At 37.7% G+C, this 26,020-nt stretch overlaps 1 protein-coding gene across 5 annotated transcripts in view; it reads left to right on the forward strand.

Annotated features, from left to right (window-relative positions):
* LOC149449247 (cohesin subunit SA-2-like) overlaps positions 1–26,020 on the forward strand; it is a 168,892-nt gene that overhangs the window by 30,088 nt on the left and 112,784 nt on the right. For all 5 annotated transcript variants that reach the window (XM_089693530.1, XM_089693528.1, XM_089693529.1 and 2 more), the window contains exons 12-18: positions 851–949; positions 2,114–2,193; positions 13,662–13,769; positions 17,390–17,495; positions 21,738–21,852; positions 23,837–23,940; positions 24,321–24,413. In XM_089693530.1, coding sequence (XP_089549656.1) covers positions 851–949; positions 2,114–2,193; positions 13,662–13,769; positions 17,390–17,495; positions 21,738–21,852; positions 23,837–23,940; positions 24,321–24,413 — 705 coding nt within the window. The remainder of the gene's footprint in view (positions 1–850; positions 950–2,113; positions 2,194–13,661; positions 13,770–17,389; positions 17,496–21,737; positions 21,853–23,836; positions 23,941–24,320; positions 24,414–26,020) is intronic.

Consider the following 26,020-nt stretch of genomic DNA (forward strand, 5'->3'; position numbering starts at 1 on the left):
CATAAAGACAAAACCAGATTTTGCTGCAGTTTTCACCTTTTTAAACCAGAGTATTCCCAGGAGCACTTTTTTTCTGCCATGAGACGCCCTTAGTTTGATCAGCATCAGCAATCAACCCACTTTGTCTGAGCCCAGGTCATCCTTGATTCATCCCACTGTGTGACTGGATAGTGAAAGGAGAGCAGCACAGTGGTTGGTTTACTACAACTGGAGAGTGCAAAATCTGGTGCAGCTCTGCATAGAAACCAATCAGCTTTCCATTTTTTTTGTCAAAGCTTAATTCAACAAACTGAAGTTAGAAACTGATTGGTTACCATGCAGAGCTGCACCAGATTTTGCACTCTCTAGTTTTTGTAAATTAACCACATAGTGTTGAGCTTATCTCTCTGTCATTCTGCTTTGTCATCCTAAAAGCCTCAATAAACCAGCAGCATAAATTGATTGGCTCCTTCTGCTCACAATCCAGCTATATTATACAGGGACTGCAGGGGACCAATACCAGGTGAAATCCAGGTACTGGCAGTGCTTGCATTTAAGTACATATATTAAAGCGGATCTCCACAAATTATTGTTTTTGCAACCTACATTGGTGTATGGCTGATGAGTTCAAATTGGTAGAAATGCATTACGCCAGAGGTGGGTAACTGTAGCATTTATGGGTGACGTGGATTAGAGTTTGCATAACATGCTGCTCATGTTACATAGAAAGCAAGTATGGGGGGCTATACCTTTTTCATTTACATTTATTCTGTTTTCTATGTCATATGTCACATAAATGATTCATGTTTACTTGTGCTGTATCACATTAGATTTTCCTTCTCTTTATTTTTCTTTTTATGTTACCATTTAGATTCCAGATGTACGCTTGAAAAGTCTTATTGCTCTGCAGGGACTTTATGAGAAAAAAGATCTTGTTTCCAAAATGGATCTTTTCACTGCAAGGTTTAAGGTAAATCATTTATGTTTTGTTTAAAGTAGTATATGGCTAGAACTTTTTTTATTCCCCAAGTTTGGGTAGAATTTTTAGGGAATTACAAATTCTGCATTGCTTTTCTTGCTCTTTGGGTTCCCATTTAGGAGATTCACTCTGATTTCAGTATTGATGATCATTGTCCCTGGAACAGAAAGTGAATGGAAATTCAAAAGTTTACATCTGCCACCAGAAAAGGAGTAGAGTGGGAGATCTGCCAAATGGGACAGCTGTTTTTATAACTGCCAAATGTGGGACTTCTCTCCCTTTGGGGACACGGCCTCTCACTTCCTTCTGTGACTCCAGAAAAGGAAGTGAGGGGAAATCTCTGTAATGGAGATAAAGACAGCCATAAAATCCTAACACCTTTCCTAGGCTATTCAAAACTAGAAATAATAATTTTGCCTGGCATTCCACAATGTACACATGACAATTCAAAATTTTACTGCACAAGATACTTTATTTCAGTTTGTGACTTTGTTGGGAAGATTTCCTCCCACTTTTATTTGTGACCAGGACAAGAAATAGGAGGAAAGGTGGTCTTTTGGATAGGAAGGCCCAGACAGCATTAAAACTTCTTAGATGCTTTGAATCTTCACAACTGTTCTAATGCCAATTGTGTCTGATGCTGTCTCAAGAGATTTCCCATCATGTCCTGTTCCTTTGATCCCCGGTTACTTTTGCAAGAACTGAGGGTAAATCTCTCAGCATTGAAAAACTGACAGAGGTTCTAACCCTTCATCACTGCAAAGAACAGGCAAACTTTAGGGTTCATTTACTAAAACTGGGGAGTGAAAAATCTGGTTCAGCTCAGTATAGAAACCAGTCAGCTTAAGTTTTTTTTTTTTTGTCAAAGCCTAACTGAACAAGCTGAAGTTAGAAGCTGATTGGCAGCCATTCACAGCTCAATCAGATTTTGCACTCTTCAGTTTTGGTAAATCAACCCCATTATATTTTTTTCTGTATTTACCCTGCTTTTTGTTCACCTTGTCCTTACCATAGCTATTTGCTCATAAAGGGAAACGGCACCAGAGCATACCTTGCTTGTTCTCTACCAGCACTGTTAGCTTATATATTTTTTGCACTGCTTGATTAAATAATTCCTATATATATATATTTAGTCTGTCTATTTTTGTTTCCTAGGATCGCGTTGTATCAATGACTTTGGACAAAGATCAGGAAGTGTCTGTTCAAGCAATGAGGCTACTTGTTCACATGTCAAAGTACATATTTTATTTACTATATATGTTTAGCATTTGTGTATTTTTACTACAGCTGTTCATTGATGATGATCCTTAGGCCCCATTCACACCTGATCATTATGTAGTGCTAAGCTTGAAGCTCCAAAATATTCAGGGAGAAAAAAAATCAATATTACTCTATGGAGATGGTTCCTCATCTCCATTCCAAGTCGCCTGAAGCAAAATGTCTGACAAAAAGTTTTGGAGCTATTTTTGTAGCTCCATTCAGGCAGATTGCTGTGTTTTTTGGCGCATTTTCAGACCTATAGAAATACATGGAAATGCACAAATCGCACATTTTCATGTTCTTTTGTGTGTTTTGTCGCTCAACCAAGAGTGTTTTTTCTGGCATGGCAAAACATGCAAACAATTGATGTCACAGATTAAATTTTTCTGTATTGGCTAATACAAAAACGCCAGAACTCAAAAAGCCCAAAAACGCCTGAACAAGTTGCGCACAAATGTTTGCAAACGCGCATAAAAACGTGTGAAAAAATGCTATGTTCAGATGTGAATGGAGCCTTACATATCTGATATTTGTTTTTGTTTGTGGTACAAATTCTACTGTACAAAGAATAGTGTCCTCAAACATGAGCTTCTATATCAAAGGTTCAGGTCCTTGTACTGAAGTGAGAAAATTGTAGTATTTGTACTGAAGTGAGAAAATTGTAGTATTCTTCAACAGTGTTTGTAAGGATCTGTCAGTGTATCAGAAATGTTGACTGAAAATTGATAATCAGGAGAGTTTCTGTACTTTGTAAAAGCTAGTACTTTTTAGAGTCTATACTCATTAATAACAGATTGTCATCTGCCTGGCGTTGTATGTACTAGAAGTGACTTGTCAGCCTGGAAATCGTATGGTTGGTTGTTTTTTGCTCTCTTCTAATAATGGATCAGTCAAAAACACCCAAAGATGTATTTAAAGTGCACACACCCACCTAATATTGAGTAGGTCCTCTTTTTGCAGCCAAAACAGCCCCTTTTGCTACCAAAACAGCTCTGACCCATCAAGGTATGTTGTGCTATCTGGCACCAAGCCGTCAGTAACAGATCCTTTAAATCCTGTAAGTTTTGATGTGGAGCCTCCGTGGTATGGACTTGTTTTTCCAGCATATCCCACGAGTGATTGATTAGATTGAGATCTGGAGATTTTTTTTTAAGCCAAGTCAACACCTTCAACTTGTTGTGCTTCTCAAGCCATTTTTGAACCATTTTTGCAGTATCGCAGGGCGCATTTTCCTGCTGAAAGAAGATACTTCCATCAGGGAATACCGTTTGCATGAAGGGGTGTACTTGGTCAGCAACAATATTTAGGTAGGTTAGTACATGTTAAAGTAACATTCACATGAATGGCAGGACCAAAGGTTTCCCAGCAGAAAACTGCCAAAGGCATTGCTTGCACTGGCTTGCTTTCTCCATACTGCATCCTTGTACTATCTTTTCCCCAGGTAAGCGGTGCACACATACCTTGCCATTCATATAATGTAGAAGAAAACATGATTCAGCAGAAGAGGCCACCTTCTTCCATTGCTCTGTGATCCAGTTCTGATGCTCACATGCCCATTGTATGAGCTTTTGGCTGTGGTCAGCATGGACACTCTAAACAGTCTGCAACTATGCAGCCCCATACACAACAAACTATGCCCATTTTTTCTGCTTTCAATACATCAACTTCAGGGACAACATGTTTACAGGCTGCTTAATATATCACACCAACTTTCAGATGTCATTTTATTGAGATAATCATTATTATTCACTTAACCTGTCAGTGGTGATAAAGTTATAGCTAATTTGTATTTTTTTAGGTAAAAAAAAAACAAAACCAAAGTTGTTTTTCATCATTTATGATAACAACAGTGGTTGTGTTTTTTTGACGCCAAAGTCAGTATGTAGATTTTATTAGCTTGATATTTTGTAAACTGAATGTCGTTGCCAGTTATAATGACACACACTTTTTCCTATCCTGATTTTTGTGCTAGATGGCAGGATATATTGCGTTTCTTTAAAATCAAAAAGGTGTTTATTGTCAACAAACCAAAAAGGCATAGAAAGCAAAATAGTACATTTGCAGGACATACCATATTCAAGTGCGTTAACATTATGTCATCAGGTATAAGAAGGTGTAAAGAGCATTGACACTGCACATACCACAAGTAAAATAACCAAAACACTAAAAAAATAACCAAAATACTAACACTGTTCCACATAGGAGGACAATAATCAACTTAAAGGAAATAAATACTTTACTTACCCTTCACCAAACAATACGAGTGGGCTACAATAAAGTAAACTAGAAGAGCCTAGACTAATGCAGGCCATAGATGGGTCGTTTATTGGCCGATTGTTCATCCGCACGTAAAATCGGCCGATATTCACGCCTTTAGTGGGGCTAGCACGTTGGCCGTTTTTCGCGGAACTTCTTGTTTAATTTTATTGGTCATGCTGTCCGTTTTTCGCGGACATTGGTGGCAGCATCGGCAACGGGGCCGACCGATTTTTCGTTTATCGGCTGAAAATTCGGCTGATGAACGGTCCGTCTATGGCCTGCATAAATCTAATAGACTGAGACCTGGGGTATCCAACCACGGGGCCCATATCGTTTCAAACATGTTGGGGCAACCCCTATTTTGATAGATGTATGTGGGTATGTTATTGAATTCCCAGTGAGCAAGGATGGCCTTCTTGAAAAACTTCTGCAATTGTCCAAGATCCCCAAGACACAATGCTTGGGATCGTTTTGGATGGACACCTGGAACACACTATTAAGTAAATGAATAAACTCTGACCGATACAGGTGACGTTTCAGGCATCACCATAATAATTGGACGAGGTCTGCAGGGTCTCTACTGCATTTAGTACAAAGGGGTTCTGTAGAATAACCATTTGAAATTAACTAAACAAATCCCAGCGCCAATCAAAGAAAGTATACAATTATGCAGCTGTGCACCAGTGACAACCACCAATAATAAATAACACAAAAAACAGCGCAAAAATTAAATACATAAAAATAAACACAAATAAATAAATGTCCGTGCAAAAATATATATATAATATTTCAAACATAAGTCCTTATTTTCCCAAAAGGATTTTCAAAACAATGTTCCAAAATGTGCTTCCACCTAATCACCACGTGAAAAATAATATTGACCGCACTCACCAGATGGAGGTGAGTAATAAGCCTCATAGGATAGAAGGGATCCTATAGCCCCTCAGGAGGAACTCAAATTGCCTTCACCCTGCTTAGATACAACAATCAACTCCACTCTTCTTCTCCATGGAATCCTCAATAGTGTGCAAGGAAAGAAAGGCTACATAGTGTAATACTGCCACTCAATACCATATAAAATCGATAGAATAAGGACACTCACATGTTTCAATAAAATAACAGGCCTTGTTTAATAGCCTCAAAGGCTTCAAAGGAACAAGTTTCCAAATTGTAAATATAGGGATCTCACGCTTTAAGGATCACTGTAGAGGATGACCAGCTTTCCACCTCAAAAATGGCTGCTTTAACCGCAAAAGTCGGCGTGCGTTCCAAATACCGGAAGTGACGTAGGCCAAGAAGACGGCAGACCAGAAGTGCATCAATGCATTTCACCCCACCCACAGGGCGTTTTCAAGACACCACCTTCAGTATCTGGCCATCTTTTACCGTTAGGGAGAGCTCTCATCCATCTCCTATGCAAATTAATAGAAACTACCTCCCACTACCACACCTGATCATTAAACCATTATAATTACCATACAAAGTACCCACCCTCTGATCTTACCTCATCCTCTATATACTCAGCGTGAGAACCCTTCACAACTTAAATACAAGACAATGATCCGCAATTAAAACAATGAAACAAAATTCCTCATAAATATAAATACAAATCACCATATATTCCAATTATCTTTAATACTCTCTGCGAATCCGCAATTAAAACAATGAAACAAAATTCCTCATAAATATAAATACAAATCACCATATATTCCAATTATCTTTAATACTCTCTGCGAAATAATGAAAGAATAAAAATAAAAATGTATTTTAAATTAAAAAAAAAAAAAAAAAAAAAAATAAGAAAAGTAAAACAATGAAAAAAATATAAAGCAAATATAAAAAAAAAAATATATAAAAAATAGAAAATAAAAAATAATAAGAAAAGTAAAACAATGAAAAAAAAAATATATAAAACAAATTAAATAAATAAATAAAATAATAATAATATTAAATAAAATAAAAAATAAAAAAATAATAAGAAAAGTAAAACAATGAAAAAAATATAAAGCATACAAACCATTTGAAATTGTTTAGAAGGAGTATAATACACTCTAAGGAGAATATAAAATTGCATCCGCTTCTGCTTCGCATTTAGGGAACTCTCCTGAACAGCCTGCAAGGCCTCCTCCCACTGCTTCTCTTCAAAGGTGCCTACATCCTTGGTTCAGAGTGCATCTACTTTTATAGGGTACCCAGCAAGAATATTAAGCAGCAACATAGCAAAGCATTGAGAAATAAAACCCTTGATAGAAGTAGTGTTTTGCATCATTATAAAAATTGGAGTAGGAGACTGCAACCAAACAGTTGTTTCACCCTGGGCTTGAATAGCATGTTGCAATTGGTAGTAATAGTATAAAGGGAGGAAAAGCAAATTGAGACTGTAGAACGGCAAAGGACTTCAAAGACCTGTTCTCAAATACCTGAGAAAGAAGCGTGCAGGATATATTGTTTAGCCTGTGGCTGGACAGATCTAAAATTGTATTCTTTAAAAGGTAGTACAGGGTGGAGTGAATGTAGGCCAAGAGCAGCAACCCATAGTAGTATACTGTATTTGTTTTAATCTTTTTCTGACTTGACTACAGTAACTGTCATAGATTACTGAATTATTGGATGTATTAATTGTACCCTGCACAAACCAATTTCAGAAACCTGGCATTGTTCCACATCCGGACACCTGATGAATCCATGACTCCTAACCTTCTGGAAATGTTCAAACTGATTACTTGTTAAGTAGCATTACAATTTATTATTTAGTCCTGGCAGTTCCTTATAAATCTTTTAGAATGATATGAAATGATCATTGCCCAGTCTGGCTGGATTGCTGTAGATTTTCTATGGGCCCTGCATAGACCAGCGTTTCTCAACCATTTTTCAGTCAAGGCATCCATTAAAATGATGCACAATCTCAAGGCACCCCATTCTAAAATGTAAAAATGTAAACTAATAGTTTTACATATTACAGCAACATCCACAAATGTAGAACACCCAACATCAGAGGTGATTTTTCTAAAGCAAATACACCTTTGCACACTGGTACTGTCTAGTAGTCAATTGTTTCTCTTCTCCCTCACTTAGCTAATGTGACCCAAGGAATGATGGATGGGGCAAACAAGGATGCTGTGCAGGCACCCGATGTCCTCCTTACCAACTGATTACGTCATTGGTTGTTGAGACGCCAGTTGCTACAAGGTTGTAATGGTGCCCAATGAAAACCTGTGGCTTTGTGTAACCAAAAGGCTGAATTGTGTACTATGTTTGGGCTGTTTTTAGGCATTTTATCATGGCACCTCTGAAGAAACCTGAAAGCACTCCAGGGTGCCTGGGCACCCTGGTTGAAAAAGGCTAGCATAGACCACTGGCCAGAAGACACTGGGGAAAAATAGTGATCTAACAGTTATACAATCTTGCACTTCCCTTCTCTCCCCAACCCCATAGCATTGACATGAATACTCAAGTAACCAAAGTGTTTAAGACTAAAACTATTGCATGACTATCTTTAGCTATTGGCCACATTTGGCTGAAGGAAACATGTATTTTCATCATTTGCTAGAAATGAATACATGGAAAGCTAATACAGTATGTGTCATTGATATATATATATATATATATATATATATATATATATATATATATATATATATATATATATATATATATATATATATGCCACTAGAGGGCAGCACCTCACCTAGCCTAGGTTCAAGTTATGTAGTTGACTGATAAGTTTTGTATCTACTTTTGCATTTATTCATTTTAATCTGCATAGGCTTCTAGACTCATGATAATCAAGAAAATCACCTTTTTTCCCATCTGCTCCAAAAATGGAAGGATATTTCCTATATCAAGCTCCTGTCCCTTATTGTAATCATGCAGTAGCCCTATACAGAGGCCCCTGAATTTGGTTTAAAAAGTGCCCATATACTAAATATTATTTTAAAATCATCAAATTATCTTAAAATAGTGAATTGATTTCTTGTATTCCATTATAATGTTTTAAATACCCAGGAAAAATAATTTAATTCATGTGGGCATTGCAATCAAATTGGAGTTCATTACTTTGTGGTTTTGAAATTAATTTTGAATGGCATTCTGTTACTAAAGTGTACTTTTAATGTAATCTTTAGTCATTAAGGCCCTTTTAGGTACAGTATCTATTTACAGTAGGTGCAATATTTATTAGTCATAGATGGTTTGAAATGTGAATAGGCAATTGGCAACTAAACTTGGATTTTTAGAATAAATATTGCTAAAGGGCATGATTGGGCATATATTTTGATTTACTTGCATGGATTAGTTTTATAAGACTACATGAGGACAATAGTGATGCATGATCAAAGATGAAATATTAAAGGGTAAGGCTGTGCAAAAGCTAAAAGTCCCCCCTCTACCCAAAATGCTAGTTTCCTCAGAGAATGGACTTCTTTTCTTCAGTTCTGCTGGTAGAAGTATAACCATTTTTGCTAGCTTCTTTCTTTGATTTTTCTTCTACTTTTTTATGAAGATTCTTTGCTCCATCTCTGCTTGAGCAGTAGTCCCTATGTTGCCATCTTCTGGATTGTCCTTTCCTCAACTTAGCTGTGGAATGCTGTATCCGGACCCTACATAATTTTATGTGGCAAGGCCAGCCCGGAAGTTACCTTTGGGCAATGGCTCCATGTTAGTCACTTTCCAGATCCTGTTTTGGTAACAAGTTAGCTGTTGCCTTAGCACTTGTACTGAGAAGATTTCTGTTCCTTATTCCATGGATATTGCTGCTTCATTGGATTAGGGGAGACAAGAGCATTCATATCACTTTGATTCTTTCTGGTAAAAAATATAGGCAGGACAGTTTTTATTTTTAGCAAAATTACTCTTAGGCTGGCTGCCTAGAGGGCCCCCAGAGGTGCCTCTTGCTTACTGATGAATGTGTCTAGCTTCAACCTCATCTCTATCAGGGTTCCAGTCCATCTTACCAGTTTATGATTAGGTTTCAACTTCCAACTCTTGCCTACCCTTTTTGTGGGTGCTTTCCATGCACCTTATACCTTTAGTCATGCTGGCTTCAGGGATCAAATCCTCTGTTGGACTCAAAAGTCACTTTCTCACCCTTTGTAGGTTGTTGTTTATACTTGATTAGGGTTCTCCCTTAGTAAATCACTCTTGTTATCTGTCCCGACAATCTCGGCAGGTTGGTAGGTTCCCCTGTCAAGCAGGGCATTCAGCCTCATCCTGTGTCCGATTCGAGCCTTAGGGATCTCTTGGGTTGCATACAGTCCCAAGAGTCTGTATTTGTTGGATCTGTTAGTGATTGTTGCTGTTTCCCATCCCACAGTTGGGCTGCTTTTGGACCTCACAGTATATAACTTCCTATGTCCTTCAATGCATGAGAGAGAAAATAATATTTTTGTACTCACTATAAATTATTTTCTTGGAGTCCATTGAGGGTCACAGGTCTTACCCCTCTGCTTATTGTTATTGTTGTGTTTACGATCATGCTTTTTGATGCTGCATGCTACTAACTGAAACAAGTGTGTTTGTGTGTAAAAATATGTGTGTGCATATGTATAGCACAGGGCTTAAAATTTCTAGTCCTGAACTACTAGCCAGGCCTTAAGAGTTACTCGCCACCAGTTGCCCCACCCAACCCCTACCCTGCTACACCCCTAATTCCACCCCTAAATACGCCCTCGTAAATTATTTCATGAAATGACACTGTTAACTGTTACCCAAATTACATCAGGGTTCCCAGAGTCCCCTCACATTACATCAGGGCCTCCAATGTCCCCCTAAACACTCCATCATACTTAGACCATGCACCGCGTACAACCATAACCCCCCATAATCTTTCACTCACAAAACCATAACTCTACCAAGCATATCTTACCTACTATCCAACCCAGCAATACCTCAAATGCCCCATACTCTACCATCCATAATAACCACATAATCCTGAACCTGACCAAACCACGCATACATGTAGGTTTACATACAGACACATGTACATACACACACACACACACAAACAGAGACACCTGTACACACACACATACACACAGACACATGTACATACACAGAAATACACATGCACAGAAACATGTACATACATACACAGATATGTACATACACACAGACACATGTACATACACACAAACACACACACGTACATGCACACAGACAGATGTACACACACACACATGTACACACACATACATGTACATACACGCAGACACATGTACACACACAAACACACACACAGATACATGTACACACACACACATATACACTCACACACAGCCCTATAAAAAATTTGCAGTATATCGTTACCTTCACTCACAGAGCCGGGTACTGCACTCTAGGGGGAGGCAGAGAGCACAGCACACATTCCTTCCTTTGCTTTCATTTTGCTCAACTATTGAGCAGTCTGACGGCTCCCAGTGCCAGTGACAGATCTGGCCCTGAGCTCCGAGCCTGCTCAGCAAGACGGCCCTGGGGACACACTCTTCCCCACCATAATTTCCACTCACCAATGCGAGCAGGCGAGTGGAAATTTCATGCCCTGGTATAGCATATGTGAAATTTCTGTGAATTTCTCTGGGATATTTATTTTTCGTGTTTGTTAATGCAGTGCCTGGTTTATTGGTGATTTTAGGTATATCTTTAGGCATATTTATCACTAAAGTTCATTTGTTACTTAATATAAATCTATAATATTACTGTATATCTAATCCTACAAAACATTCATGACTTTCTTTATATAGTAATTACCTGATTTTTAGACACTACTGAAAAACCCGTTTTAGCCTTTTGTTTTTTTATGGCAGGTAGCTCTGTTTTGGCTGAGTTGTGTGTTACTTCATTGCATATGACGCTGAACAGGAATTTTTTAGGACTTTGAAATCAGGTAGTGCAGTAATCAATAAAAGAACAATTGTTTTTCTCATGTGACAGCACTGAAGTCTGCTGTGGGATACTGCTATATATACTGTAGTCCAGGGGCGGACTGACCATTTGGAAACTCGGGCGCTGCCCGAGGGCCCGGGGTCAGTAGGGGGCCCCATGAGATGCCCCCGGTACCTTTTTCATAGGCTTTTTTGAGTTTGGGCAAGGACACAGGGGCCCCATGATCCCCTATTGCCCGGGGGCCCCATGAGTTGTCAGTCCGCCCCTGCTGTAGTCATTGCACTGTCATATAAAGTTAGACCCACAGTATTACCAATTGTTTAAGGGACGGTTTACACTTCATTGAAGAGCTGCGCATTTCTGCATAAGAAAAATGCAGCTCTCTGCAAAAGGCACTCAGAAAAGAATGGTGTTCTATGTGCCCCGTTCGCACTTCCTCGTAGTATGAGGAACAGAATGTGTTTTTTTTTTCTCTGAAGGTAGAGTGAACCTACCCTAAATAGTTTGAGAACTATACTTTTCAAAATAACCAAAACAACTTTATTCAACGCATAATCTTGAAATATTGACACATTTTAAACGCATAAATGAATGGAAGCTCATGGGAGCATTGGAAGATAATGATGGAAAGGTTGGTACATGATGCAGGTCAGCATGGCACAGACACTATAATAAGTCAGCAGAATTTTAATGTAATCTGCAGGTGCATTTCTCCTTAGGGCACTTGTATGTCGGTTGAGGAGCACTCTGACAGTACTACCTGTTACTTCTAACAGCATTCAGGAGTAGCAGGGATAGGCTTGCCCTACATTTTTGGTGTCAGAATGTCACAAAAAATATTTATTTATATCAAATTAAGCAGAACTATGATTTGCATTACTTAATAACAATAATAATTTGCTGTTAAATTATTTGAATTATTTCCCTGCTAGTGTTAAGGAGCCCCAGTTATTTCATACATATTGCGAGGGGATTGTAGACCGAGTGATGGATCATGCAGAGCCGTCACCTAGTCTTTCAGGGAAAAGGAGACAGTTCCACATCATTACTGACATAGCAGCTTGGCTATAGCCATGGTCTCACTTTTACATTGTAGAGTTTAATGGCTGCCCATCATGCAATGGATTGTCACCAGTTGTCAGGAATGACATGTTTTCCACATATGGCAGAACTGTCAGATATTTAATCAGTAGTATAGCCCAGTTAAAGCAATAATGAGAAACAAATCTCTCTTTTAAATAACAATTTATATTAATTCAGAATATGTTTTTTACATCAATAATAACATCTGGCATCTTTAATGACAGATAATAGCAAGTGATCAATGTCAGTGGAACCATCAGATGACTGCTTATTAATGTTATACAGTATGTTATTCCTACTTGTTTGATTCAAAAACACCTTTTCTTCAAAAGTAAGAAGCGGAAGTTTTAGATCTAATTATAGAAATATAAAATTAAATTACAACCTTTCACTATTTTACTATTTTCAAGCACACAGCTAACCTCATGTCCATTAAGAAATAACCAGCTGATTTTTGTTATTTTGATTCTACCTTTTGCCTATGAAGCATCAGGCTCTGTGTGTAGAAGCTATTACAAGCTGACAAGTGGATCCACTGCTTCCACTTTCAGAACACTAATGCAGCCACCACATATAAGGACTGTTGGGCTGCAATATATTAATTTTTTTTATTTATATATGCTTTAACCTTTCTAGGTGTTCTGTATAAGTTAGAAAATCTCCTTTTTTTATATTTTTTGGCAAATCTCCACTTTTTGAGTCTACTTAAAGTTCACATTAGATCTATGTGTACAAGATCTGCACTCTATAAACTTTTTGGTGATTCTAGTTTGGTTAGTCATAAGTACATAGGATCTGTCCACCCACAGTTCCTCAAAAAAAAAAAATGTATCTTTATTAGATATAAAGAAGGTATATGCGTTATAAAAAAATGCTGTAATTTAAAGAACATGTTAGATTTGATGATAATAATAATAATATCTTTTGTGTATTTGCATCTGAATATCTCTAGTCACATTCTGTAATAATGATACTTGTATTAATTGATCAATTTTTAAATAGCACTACATACACAGTAGAAGTATAAAATCACTTCTTATTAAGGGTAATGAAAAAATCTCTCTGTACCAGAGGTATTGTTGTCCTTCTGGCACTACCAGTAGTACTTTACACAAAGTGAAGAATCGCTTTAATTGTGCATTTGTACAATAAATTTGTTGTCCTTTGTTGTGCTGGAATGAGACTGACCTCACAGAATAGGGTCTGGTTTATTGTATTGCAGAAACTGTGAAGATCTGTTTGGGAGTGAAGATTGTGAGATGTTGTACCAGTTTGTATATGCTACTCACAGGCCACTGGCAACAGCAGCTGGAGAGTTTTTGTACACGAGGTAATTTAAATCCACATTTTGTATCTTGAATTTTACAATCACTAATCTGAAAATGGATACATCTTTCAAAATCTGAATTCATTTTGTTCTGAGTTTATTAGTTGAATTATATCATTTTCAGGTCCTTCTCATTTAACTGATAATGTATATTTCTAAATTCATAAAGTCAAATAAAGGAGTCACGTTAATAAAGGGGTAAGAGAAAGTGTATCACCTTACAGTATGTGAACTACAAGAACTGTCCCCAAATACTGTAGCACCCGCACATCCATAACCCCCTTTCTACTACCAGAACCAGATCACAGACAAATGAAGGAACAATATACACTCACTTTATTAGGTACACCTGTTCAGCTAATCAGCCAATCACATGGCAGAAACGTGGTGAAGATGACTTGCTGAAGTTCAAACCGAGCATCAGAATGGAGAAGAAAGGGAATTTAATTGACTTTGAACGTGGCATGAGTATTAGTGCCAGACGGATTGGTCTGAGTATTTAAAAAACTGCTGGTCTACTGTGATTTGTACACAAAACCATCTCTAGGGTTTATGGAGAATGGTAAGGAAATATCCAGTGAGCTGCAGTTGTGTGGACGAAAATGCCTTGTTGATGTCAGAGGAGAATGGACAGACTGGTTGCTGCGACATTCAGATGGTAGGGTCAGAATTTGGCGCAAACAACATGAAAGCATGGATTCATCTGGCCTTGTATCAACAGTTCAGGCTGGTGGTGGAGGTGTAATGGTGTGGGGGATATTTTCTTGGCACTAGCAATTTGTGCCTAACAAAGTGGCTGGTGAGTGTATATTAGATTGGTTTCTGCCAGTGAAATAGTTTGCTTTTTTCTTGAACACTTTATTTTTTTTTTGCTGTCCATTTCTGTATCTCTTTTTCTGTATTTTATTTTATCTTCTATAATGGATCTTGCTGTTGGGACCATCAAACGTGATAACAGCAGTTTATATGGGGACTGTATGGAGCAGTGAGATCAATGATTTGTAAAGGGAAAGTAATGGTAGTGATCTTGAGCAGCATGTAACATACCATCAGTGTGTCACGTGTCTCTTGATACACCTTTTCTGCAGTTTGGCCCCTTTCACATTCGTCTTTAAGATCCAGACTTAACTGCAATGTATGTCTGTGAGAGGGCAGAAGTAAATGGAAGTCTGTTTACATCCGCTCACATCTGAACCCGTTCATGAATCTAGAAAAAAATGAAACCGTTTGTGTCTTTTTGCATTTTCTCTGCTATAAATGGATATAAACCGATGTCGTCTGTATACATCTTTTCCATCTTTTCCATTTACATCTGCTTTTAGGTAAGAAAAGCTCTTACTGTTTTATTCAACAACTAAAACATGGACATGTGAAAAACAGATGTATACTGATGTAAACTGAACTGAAGATGAATGAATAAACTGATGTAAAAAGATTTAGATTTCATGCATTTTTTTTTATCAGTTTATGGAATGAAACTGATGAAGCTCATGTAAAAAGCACCTTAACCTTCAGTCTCCAGCCATGCTTGTGGCATGTCCACAGTCTCTGAATTATCTTTTAGTCTTCTGTAGCACTAGAGTTGCCTAATATTATGTATCGCCCTGGCCCTTTGGTCATGTCCAGGGCCACAATCGGGAACCCCTATATTTAAAAAGTTCACACAAGCAAGGGATGCAGAATATATTTTTTCAAGTGTCAAATTAAGGCATGCTGGAATTGTGCCAAAATATTGGTAGAAATATGCTTTACTGACATAAGGTTTCTTTTCAAATGACTTTACCTGTTAAAGTACTTACAGATGCATACTGATTGGGTCTGGTTCTCTATGAAAAAAAACCCCAAATCAATGGGGTTGATTTACTAAAGACAAATAGACCTTGCACCTTGCAAAGCACAGTTGCTCCAGAGCTTAGTAAATGAGGTAAAGCTTTACTTTGCAAAGAATACCCAATCACATGCAAGGAAAAAACAGCATTTTCGCTTGCAAATGATTAGATTGAACTCAGCAGAGCTTCCCCTCATTTAATAAGCTCTGGAGCAACTGCTCTTGCAGAGTGCACAGTCTATTTGCCTTTAGTAAATTAACCCCAATACATTTTGTGTCGAGAGATTTACAAAGGTTCAACTTTTCACAAAGCTTAATAACTATAATTATCATTTGTGGACATTATTTTTGTTTAGGATTAGAGGAGACATACCAAGCTTACATGCTTTCTAAACGAATACTAATTGAGTCATTTAGGACAGGGAACAGATATGGATATTTATTTTCCATTCTGCAGGTTTATTCCATATTGGGGACTGCATTTTATGCCCCATTTATAAAATGCAGGCAGTGGTATGGAGCCCATGGTGCCCTGTGGAATTGTAACTGGAGAGAGAATGGGAGAAAGTGTTTCACATAATTTTGCCAGGTTTTTTGTTATTCATTTTTATTTGCATCCCCTTGTTTTGGGGTCTTGAACTCACAGGAGCTCAATGGAAATGTGTAACACTCAACTTTTGCGTTTTAAATGTGCAGTAATGTTTTCCTTATTTGTAGCAGTATGGCTTTACCACTGATTTATGAATGGACCCCCAAGCAGCAAAATAAATTGCTTTAAATTTGTTATGACTCTTCTGTGACAACAAATGTAACTGTTTAAAGGGTGCCCAAATGCTGACTACATTTCTTGCAAACAGCTAGGTTGGCCCTAATTAACTCTTTCCTCCCCTCTCCCCTTAGCTATTATTTTTCTACTTTTTCCCATTGATATGAATTTTTTTTGTTTTCTTTAATTTTGTTTGTTACTTTATTTTAATGTTGCAGAACATGAAAATGCACAAAATTTAAACAAATCCACGTTTTCATTTGCAAATATCTTTGTAAATCCTTATACCAAAAACCATCATTTTAGTGTAATTTTAAATGGGAAAAATTATAGAATAAAATGTATAGCTTTTTTTTGCAGTAAAAGTATTTTTTTTTTTAAATAACACTGGTCAAACAGAAAATTACAATTTTATTTTATTTATTTTTTTACAAATCTTTGTTTCTATATTTCATAGAAAATAAAATAATTTTTGCATAACAATATTACCAGAAGAAAACCTAGCTTTTTTCCAAATCCAACAATGTAGGTATTGTTATCCTAGGTAATGACAACGTTATGGTCAAATAAACAGTGGATACATTGGTGAAACTAAATGAAAAACATTTTTCCAGATCATCTTTGTAATTATAGAAATATGATTAAATTTATTGCCAGCAAGCAGCTCTACTAATGTGTAAATTTTTTTTAAACGGATATTGTGAACTGGACATGAATATTAGAACTGTTAACCATATCAGCCAATGGGACTTTTTATTTTTTTTCTCAGAGTAGGTTAGACAGTGAAATGTAAGTCCTGACTGGCTGTTAAGGACTACAGTCTTATTTTCCTTTGCTCAAGTTGTCAGAGGTGTTACAAATAAATAATGAAGAAGACAGTAAGCAGATGCATATTCATGAAGCAGTAAATGTAACTTTCAATGAACATTTATTGATTAATCAGTGTAATTTAAAACACATCCACTTGGAAGATTCATCTGCAGAAAATATTTGGTGAATATCAGATTCACTCTTTTGTATAAATTGCAGGTGTCTAATCCCAGTTGTCAAAGGAGTAAGTTCACAGAAGACAAAAGGTGCTGAGCAAAATGCAATTCTGTTAAGGAAGCTGCTGGATTTCTTCCTTGAAAGTGAGGTATGATATAATTCTAAAGCCACCATTTGCATATAGCCATTTTATTCATTTTTATCCTTTTTTTAATAACTGTAATTGAGCAAATGTAATTTTAGTTGTTGAAAAACACAATAGAAAGCAAGAAAAAGGTGTCATAAAGTAGAGATTGTTAGGACCATATTATATTAAAAATTCATTTTGGTTTTATCAAGATTGTAACTCCATATTGCTTACAGAAATGTAATGGTAAATGTCAATAAAACATTGGTTGACATACAACAGCATAAAGAAAAGCAAAGTTTGGATAGTGTCCAAGCCTATTAAAACCAGATATTGGTGGAGTAAGTGTGTGGGTTAGAATATGATGAAGAAACAGGTGGTATAGTCATATAAAATATATTTGGCTTGGAGATGAGTAGAATATGTTCCATAAATAGATGAAGACCCAGTATGTAAGAAAGTCAGAAGGGGGTCAATTCACAAAAGGAGAACGCATGAGATATTTGGGTCATGTGACACATTTAACTCAAATGTCAATACATTACAGGTTTATGCAATATTTACTGCAAAAATAAGAAGCGCTTTGTAAATACTGCATAAACTTGTCTAAAAGTAAATTCACAAAAAAAAGTAAACAAAAACATTTGTTAACCACTTGCCTACAGGGCACTTACAGTATACCCCCTTCCTGCCCAGGCCAGTTTTCAGTTTTCAGCGCTGTCGCATTTGAATGACAATTGTGAGGTCATGCAACACTGTACCCATTTAAAAATTTTAGAATTATTTTGAGACAGAGCTTTCTTTTGGTGGTATTTATTCACCTCCTGGGTTTTTTATTTTTTGCTAAACAAACCAAAAACAACAAGTTTTTTCTTAGTTTTTGTTATAAATTTTGTAAATAAGTGATTTTTCTCCTTCACTGATGTGCGCAAATGAGGCTGCAGTGATGGGCACTGGTAGGCTGCACTGATGCTGAAAATTTTGAAAAACAAATTTTTTTTCTTAGTTTTTGTTGTAAAATGTTGCAAATAAGTGATTTTTCTCCTTCACTGATGTGCGCAAATGAGGCTGCAGTGATGGGCACTGGTAGGCTGCACTGATGGGCACTGATAGGTGCAACTGATGGGCACTGATGATGAGGCACTAGTTTTAAATCACTCTCCACACCACCACAACCATCGGGCCAGGATTCTGGGGAACAGGCCCTTATCCTCAACATAGGGAAAAGGTGTCAGGGGTTCTCCCCCTGCCCGGCAAAGCACCCTCCCCCATGTTGAGGGCATATGCACTGGTATGATTCAGGAGCGTGTTTGCCTGTGGGGGGGGGGCACAAGCTTGTCCCCCCCCCTTTCCGGGTCTGCCAGGCTGCATGCTAGATAAGAGTCGGGTATTGATTTTGGGGGGGGGGGGGGAACCGCATCTTTTTTTCTCAAATTTTTGGCTCTTTTGTTAACATTCTGCTGTCAACGGGGAGTGCCTGCTGACAGCAGATGAGTTGTTTTAGAGATGCAGCAGGTACTGGCTCCTTAATATTCAGCTATTCACTGGTTGTTAAGGACTCTGGTGCATGCTGGCTCTTTAACAACTAGCAGCCGTGAGTTTAACTGTCACATTTTAGCAGTGGTAGGAATACCACTGCTAAATGTTTCAGTTCCTGCGGTAAAATAATGTGTAAAACTACACATTAAATACCACAAAATAACATGCGTTTTTGTGAATTGTACATTCCTGAGTTAAATATCTCATAAGTTATTTTAACTCAAAAATTAATGCAGAGTATTTAACTCTTAAGGAATTGACCCCAAGACGTTTGTGTGCGGTGAGGTGAGGATCTGGGGAGAAAGAAGGCTTATTACAAAATTTGATAGTGGGCTAGTTACATTCTTGTTCATAAACTCCTTACAGGGTTAGTAGCTGGTAGTAAAAAATGGAAAACAACCAAGCAAAGAGTAGTGTCCAAATATCCCACACTGAATTAAAAAGCAAATGATTCATCATCATCTAAATTACTTTCACATTGTCCATTACTGAACAGTATTTTGTTGTGTGATTTTTTTCAATTACATGTAACTAATGAGGACAAATACCATCTCTGCTTCCACTTGATAGATATTTTTATAGTAGTGACATATTGTGTGGCAGAGATTTGTATTTAATAGATGGTCCAAGAAATGTCAGGTGGCGCTAGAAAGTAGCAGATAACAGTTTAGTGCAGAATTATGTAAGAAATGAATGACTTTTCTCTAGAGGTTGCGTCACACACAATCTCCGAACATGTAGAGGAGTTAGAAAATGATCTGAGTATGGAAAACATTAGTTCTGTTCTAGAGCAGCATTCTTTGTGCAACATAACCACTAAAGAGATATTTCCAATAAATATTTAAAAACTTTCAAATATATTTTATAATCAAATTTGTTAAAGTGTATCTGACCTTAGAACAAAACACCTAAACTATTGCTGCTTACCAGTCTATAGATGTGGTGTTTGCATTGCTTTTTCAAGCATTATTTTTGCCTGGTAATCCTGCACACATCCTGTTCTAACACAACACTCACTCACTGTATTGTATCTATGAGGAGCAGTGTTGTCACCATAGGATAGGAAGTATGTTAGGATCACAGAACACTCCTCATCACCTTAATACTATAGGAGAGAGTATTTTGTTGTCCATAGACAGAATTAGGAACAGTGCTTACTGATAACAGCAGAGACAGAGAGCAGAGGATGTTTTTAACTCACTAGATTTCTGGCAGATTTATCAGGTAGTTATCCAACATATTTTCAATGGTATGTTGTTAAACAGACCAAAGGAGGGCAAATAGGAGTAGTTAATTGGAAGTGTTTACATACACTGTAGTATCTAAAAACAATACATCTCTACAAAGGCAGCAGACAGATGCACCACGAGAAGTGAGTTTCTTCTACCAAACATTTTGTTTTCTTTAATAATTATACTGAGTCAGTGGTACTGACTAGAGTACCACTAGAATAGCACTTATGTATGGTATTGAGACCCTCTCCTGGGTTGTTCAGAGCAGTGTTTCTCAACCTTTTTTTTAAGTCAAGGCACCCTTTAAAAGTATGGATAATCTCAAGGCAGCCTTTAAAATTCTGCACAATCTCAAGGCACCCCATTCCAAAATGTAAAAAACTATTTTACACACATCCACACACATGGTACACACCCAGCGTTAGAGGTGATTTATTCTTCCAAAGCAAATATACACTGGTACTGGCTAGTATTCCAATGTGTCTCTTTCAGTTTCTCTCTCTCACTCAGCTGATGTGAGCCCAGTGCTAACAAAAAGCGGCATGGTAGGGGCAAACAAGGATGCTGTGCATGCACTTGACGTCCTCCTTATCAGCTGATGATGTCATTGGTTGTTAGGGTGCTGGCAACTAGAAGGTCATAAAAATGCACAATGAAAACCCAGGGCTTTGTGTAACTAATAGGCAGAATTGAATCACCTGCTGGTTTGTATACAGTTTTGGTGCAATTTTTAGGCATTTTGCCAAGGCACCCCTTAATAAAGCCTGAAGGCACCCTGGCTGAAAAAGGCTGGTTCAGAGCCTGGCCAAAACATAAGAAGAAGTGTTAGTGCCAAACTTAAAACTTTATTACAAGCACCATAGTCATGAATCCTTAGTCTGAAGCCCAAAGGACAATACAAAGTATCAATGCTTCCTGATGACTCATTTTTTGACAGTTACAAAACAAACTAAAAGAAGGAAAATGAATGAATCTAATTAGAAACTCTTGGCTAAATGTTTAGGTTTTAAAAAAGCTAAAATATACCATATATTTGCCTTGCAATATTGACCGACAGTTGCTAGACCTTTTAGGTGAACTGGATGCCGCTGGCTGTCTCACGTTTTGCTCTGCCCACGACTCTGGGGTACCCACCTAATTCATTCATTCACCAATTCTTTCCTCTTGATCCTTTTACCTCCTTCCTTCTTCTTGACCCAGTTTTCCTTATAACTCTTTTAATAATTTTTTTCTGGAAATTACTGCTCCTTGTTGGGTAGCGCTACATGAACCTAAAAGTACTGTAATATATACATTTTTGTAATTGATTGGTTCACTGTCATAAAAAGTCACTGGAGTTAAGTTACAAAACATTTTAATAACATCAAATGAGAAAACTTATAGTGAGGTTATTTTGTAAGCCCATTTGCAATTGAAACAATGTTTAGAGAAGTTAATGAGTTTTTTTAAGCATCTGGAACTTCTAATGAGTAAAAATCTCTTTTCTGTTCAGTTGCATGAGCATGTGACATACCTTGTTGACAGTCTTTGGGATTGCACGCCTGGATTTCTAAAGGATTGGCAATGTATGACGTCCATCCTCCTGCAAGATAAGGCAAAAGTAGCTGGTGAGTGAGGGCATAAGGGCCCCTTTGTATAGGTAATGTGAACACTTGACAACTCACAATTAATGAAAAATATGCACATTACTTCTATTCTCAACATTCAGTATTTCAGTATCTGAAAGAATGAAAGCAGAGACAGGTTAAAAAAAAATAACACCTATCAATGTAATGTGGCAAACATAAAGCCAGTAAACTTTCAGTATGCATTGAATACTAATACCCAGAGGAAGCTGAATGTACCTTTTAGTTATTTTAAAAGCACCCAGGGAACCTCGAAGCCTCTTACCTCCTGCACCTTACTATTGGTCCATAACTATAATGTCCTGCCAGTAGGGAAGTGAAGAAATGGGATCTGAACTTGATTTCAGGAACTGAAATTGGTAGTTGCATAAAACAGCAGAAAAAGAATTGAAGACACTTGAGTGCATCTTTCGGTACGGTCAAGGGCAAGACATACATAGTAGATCATATCTGAATAGGAAGGGGACTCTAGTGATATAAAGGGTGTGGGTCAGCTGAAAAAACCATGTCAAGCAATATTAAACTGTAAGATGCCTATCTTGAACCCAGGAGGACCATATTTTATCAACTTTTTTATGGCAGTGTACCCCCATATAGATCAGCTGGTATAAAAGTAGAGTTGCATTAACCATAGATTTCCATGTTGAGATCGTGGGAGGGTCTATTATCTTCTATATAGTCAAAATTATTTTTCTTGCATAGTATGCAGCATAAAAAATAAACAGTTTAGTATGTTGATTGGTATGTAAAGTATCAGTTATACCAAGCAGGATCATAGCATCCATTGCATTTGTAACTCCACCCCATCAGATTTGTGTCAGGAACCACAGCTTGACAAAAGTGTTGTATCAGCGGACAGGTCCATACCATGTGGGTGAAGTTCCCCACTGCTTGTCTACATTTGGGGCAAGTGTCATCAGCAGTATGATATATAACAGCCTTTGGGGTGTATAGTACACTCTATGATGAAATTCCATCTGGACAAAACGATCCTTAGCTGAAATCAGTGGGGTCAGTGGGAATAACTTCCAAGCGAAGCTCTTTTGAATAAATTGTTGGAGGATAGAGGTTGTCTTCTAGATAGGAATTTAAATCTTTTTGTACATAGACACCCAGGTATTTAAAGCATGTCACCCAAGTGAGGGGGGCCAGCAGGCTCAGGGGAGGCGCCCCCCTGGGTCAGGGGAAACAAGACTGGTTTATCCCAATTGATTTTGATACCTGCAAAGGAACCAAAATGGCTGCTAATTGCTAGGGCGGCCTCCAAAAACTGATTGGCATCTCAGAGGTTCGGGGTAGTATCATTTGCATACAGAGATATTTTTTTCAGTCGAAGGTGGGAATGATAAGCCCTGAGCTTCAGGGGAGGCCCGCAGAAGCACCACCAGGGATTCAATAGCCAGCGTGAAAAGTGCTAGGGAGTGGGATGAAATAACTCCCATGCAAGTGCTTGGTAATGAATTAATCTGGGTACCGCTGTATGCTGAGATTGTACAATGAGATGCAAATGCACATATTAGTTCATCATTTAGTATGTAGTAGCTTTTAGTGCGGATCTTATAAGGCCCTCAGCTGATTAATTCAAATCTTTGCTGTTTTGCATAAATACTCTCCAAGCTGGAATTTCCAGCATCCAACAGTTCTACTGGCTATTGCATTACTGGTGTTTCCCTTCAGAGCTCCAGGGAGACACTAGTAATATAGAAGCCTGCAGGTGAAACCAAAGCGCACAGCAGAGAGACGCATTCATCTGACACACCCAAAATTATCAAATGCTGAATATTCCACCATTGGGTGTAGCTTTGCAAAAGAGCAATGATTGGGTTCACTTTTATATGCTACTTGGCGACAGAATGACTTCAAAAGTTAGTCAGTTAAATAATGAGTTATGTGGAATGAAACACAGGTCTCCTGTTCAGCATAGTAATATATAATTTGTCTTTTCAAATGGCTTCTTGGTTTTTAGGTTTGGATGTGACACAGGAAAACCTTCTGGTAGAACTAATGCTAGCAACTGTCCGAGAAGCTATGGAGGGCCATCCACCTATAGGCAGAGGAGCAAGCAGAAAGGTCTGTTCATATCATACATCAAATGTTCCTTTAGCAGCACTGGTATAGCCCTAGCAGTGTGACCTCATTATGCATATTTCCCTAATAGCAGGAAGGAGAAGTGGAACATGTGCTGTGCTACATTCATCTGTTGCCATAGCTTATGTTGAATCTTCAGTGTACTTCTCAGACTTATCATTGGATACAAACAGCTGCAAACCTAAATATAGTGTTTGCCTTCTTGTGGTCTGTGCACCATTATGCTTTTTATCACTTAGATCATATTACCTTTACAATATGGGGATTCAAATTTTATGCCTCTTACATGTTACATTGTATAAGCAGCAGACATGTCAAATGCATAGAAATATTGTGTGTAAGTATATGCTGCTTTCTGGTAGGTTCTCTCCGCCAAGGAAAAGAAAGCTCAACTGGAAGAAAGACAAAGGATTACTGAACATTTTGCAGCCACCATTCCCTTGCTGCTGGCAAAGGTAACACATGAGAATTAACACATTAGTCACTCAAGTTACATCAGAGCAGCGTGGGAAGCCTTTGCATGGTATATATGGTTCTCAACAGATTTTTCAAGCAATTAGAGCTTCAACCCTGGAAAGTGCATTTTAAATAACAAAGCTTTCTTAGAATGCTAATTTCTGGTGTATATACTTGAGTGTAGTTATAGGGGATGCAAGCCAAGCAGAAGCATATTTTGTGAAATCAGTTGATGGCTATAACTGATTTAATCCAAACCAAGTTTGTGTTCATTTTCTCATATGTGGTAATAAACAGTACATATGAGTAACAACTCATTACTCAAATATGTTGTTTGATTTGTGTAGGTTCTGCCTGTGCATATTTTCACAGATGAGTTACAGCTTGACTGTGGCTCACGCCTGCTAATCATATGTTATGCCATATATGCCACAGCTGCACAGCTGTTAGTGTGAAGCATTGGGGGAAATTTACAGAAACGGGGGCACTCAGAATCTGGTGCAGCTGTGCATGGTAACCAATCCATTTTTAAGTTCATCTTGTTCAATTAAGCTTAAGCGTGAACAATAAAACCTGGTAGCTGATTGGTTTCTATGCAGAGTTGCACCAGATTTTATCTGCTCCAGTTTTAACCACTTCCCGACCGGCCGTTGGATATAAACGGCCGGACGGTGGCACTGCAGGTTCGGGTGGCTGTTTAGGGTGCCCCCGCACCCTGCTTGTGTGTGCTCCTTGGGAGCGCGCAGCACCGCGATCCGGTGCCCGCTGTGTCCTCCGGACACAGTTAAACACCGATCGTCGGGCGGGACCTCTGTACGAGGTCCTGATCATGTGATCACTGATTGGCCAATCAGTGATCACATGCAAAGTAGTAAGCAAGATGTCACTTGTGACATCATTGCTTACTACGTGTGAAATCTGTGAATGATCACAGAAGTCACATGGTACGAGGCTATTCACAACAGCCTTGTACCATGTGACAAGCTGTGACCAATCACAGCTCACTCAGTATTTCTCAATGAGTGCAAGAATGCAGACAGAGAAAAGGAAAAATTATTGCTTTTACATCCTATATGGGTGTAAAAGCAATCAGTGTAAAAAAAAAAGTGACACTGTACTGCTAGGGTGACAGTATGTAAAAAAAAATAAAAATAAAAAATAATATAAAAAAAATAAAATAAAAATGTAAAAAAAAAAAATTAAAACTTATAATTTTTACTAAAAAGATAATGGAATAAATTTTGACCAATATTTATGATGAAATATTTATTTGCAAAATGTTATAAAAAAACACTTTTTTTCAAAATTTTTGGACATTTTCATTTACATAGAAAAAAAAAATAAAAATCCCAGTGGTGAATAAATACCACCAAAATAAAGCTTTATCGGTCTCAAAAAAATGGTAAAAAATTAATTTGGGTACAGTGTTCCATGACCACGCAATTGTCATTCAAAGTGTGATAGCACTGAAAGCTGAAAATTGCCCTGGTCAGGAAGGGGGTAAAAGTGTCCGGACTTGAAGTGGTTAATAAATGCACCCATTGTGTTCTCTCAGTGGGACCTTGTTCCTCTGGCGTGCATTTACTATTATTTAACAGTATTTCTC

The sequence above is a fragment of the Staurois parvus genome, unplaced genomic scaffold, assembly GCF_062004578.1.
Source record: "Staurois parvus isolate SC_StPar_1 unplaced genomic scaffold, SC_StPar_1.0 ptg000634l, whole genome shotgun sequence".
Classification (NCBI taxonomy): Eukaryota; Metazoa; Chordata; class Amphibia; order Anura; family Ranidae; genus Staurois; species Staurois parvus.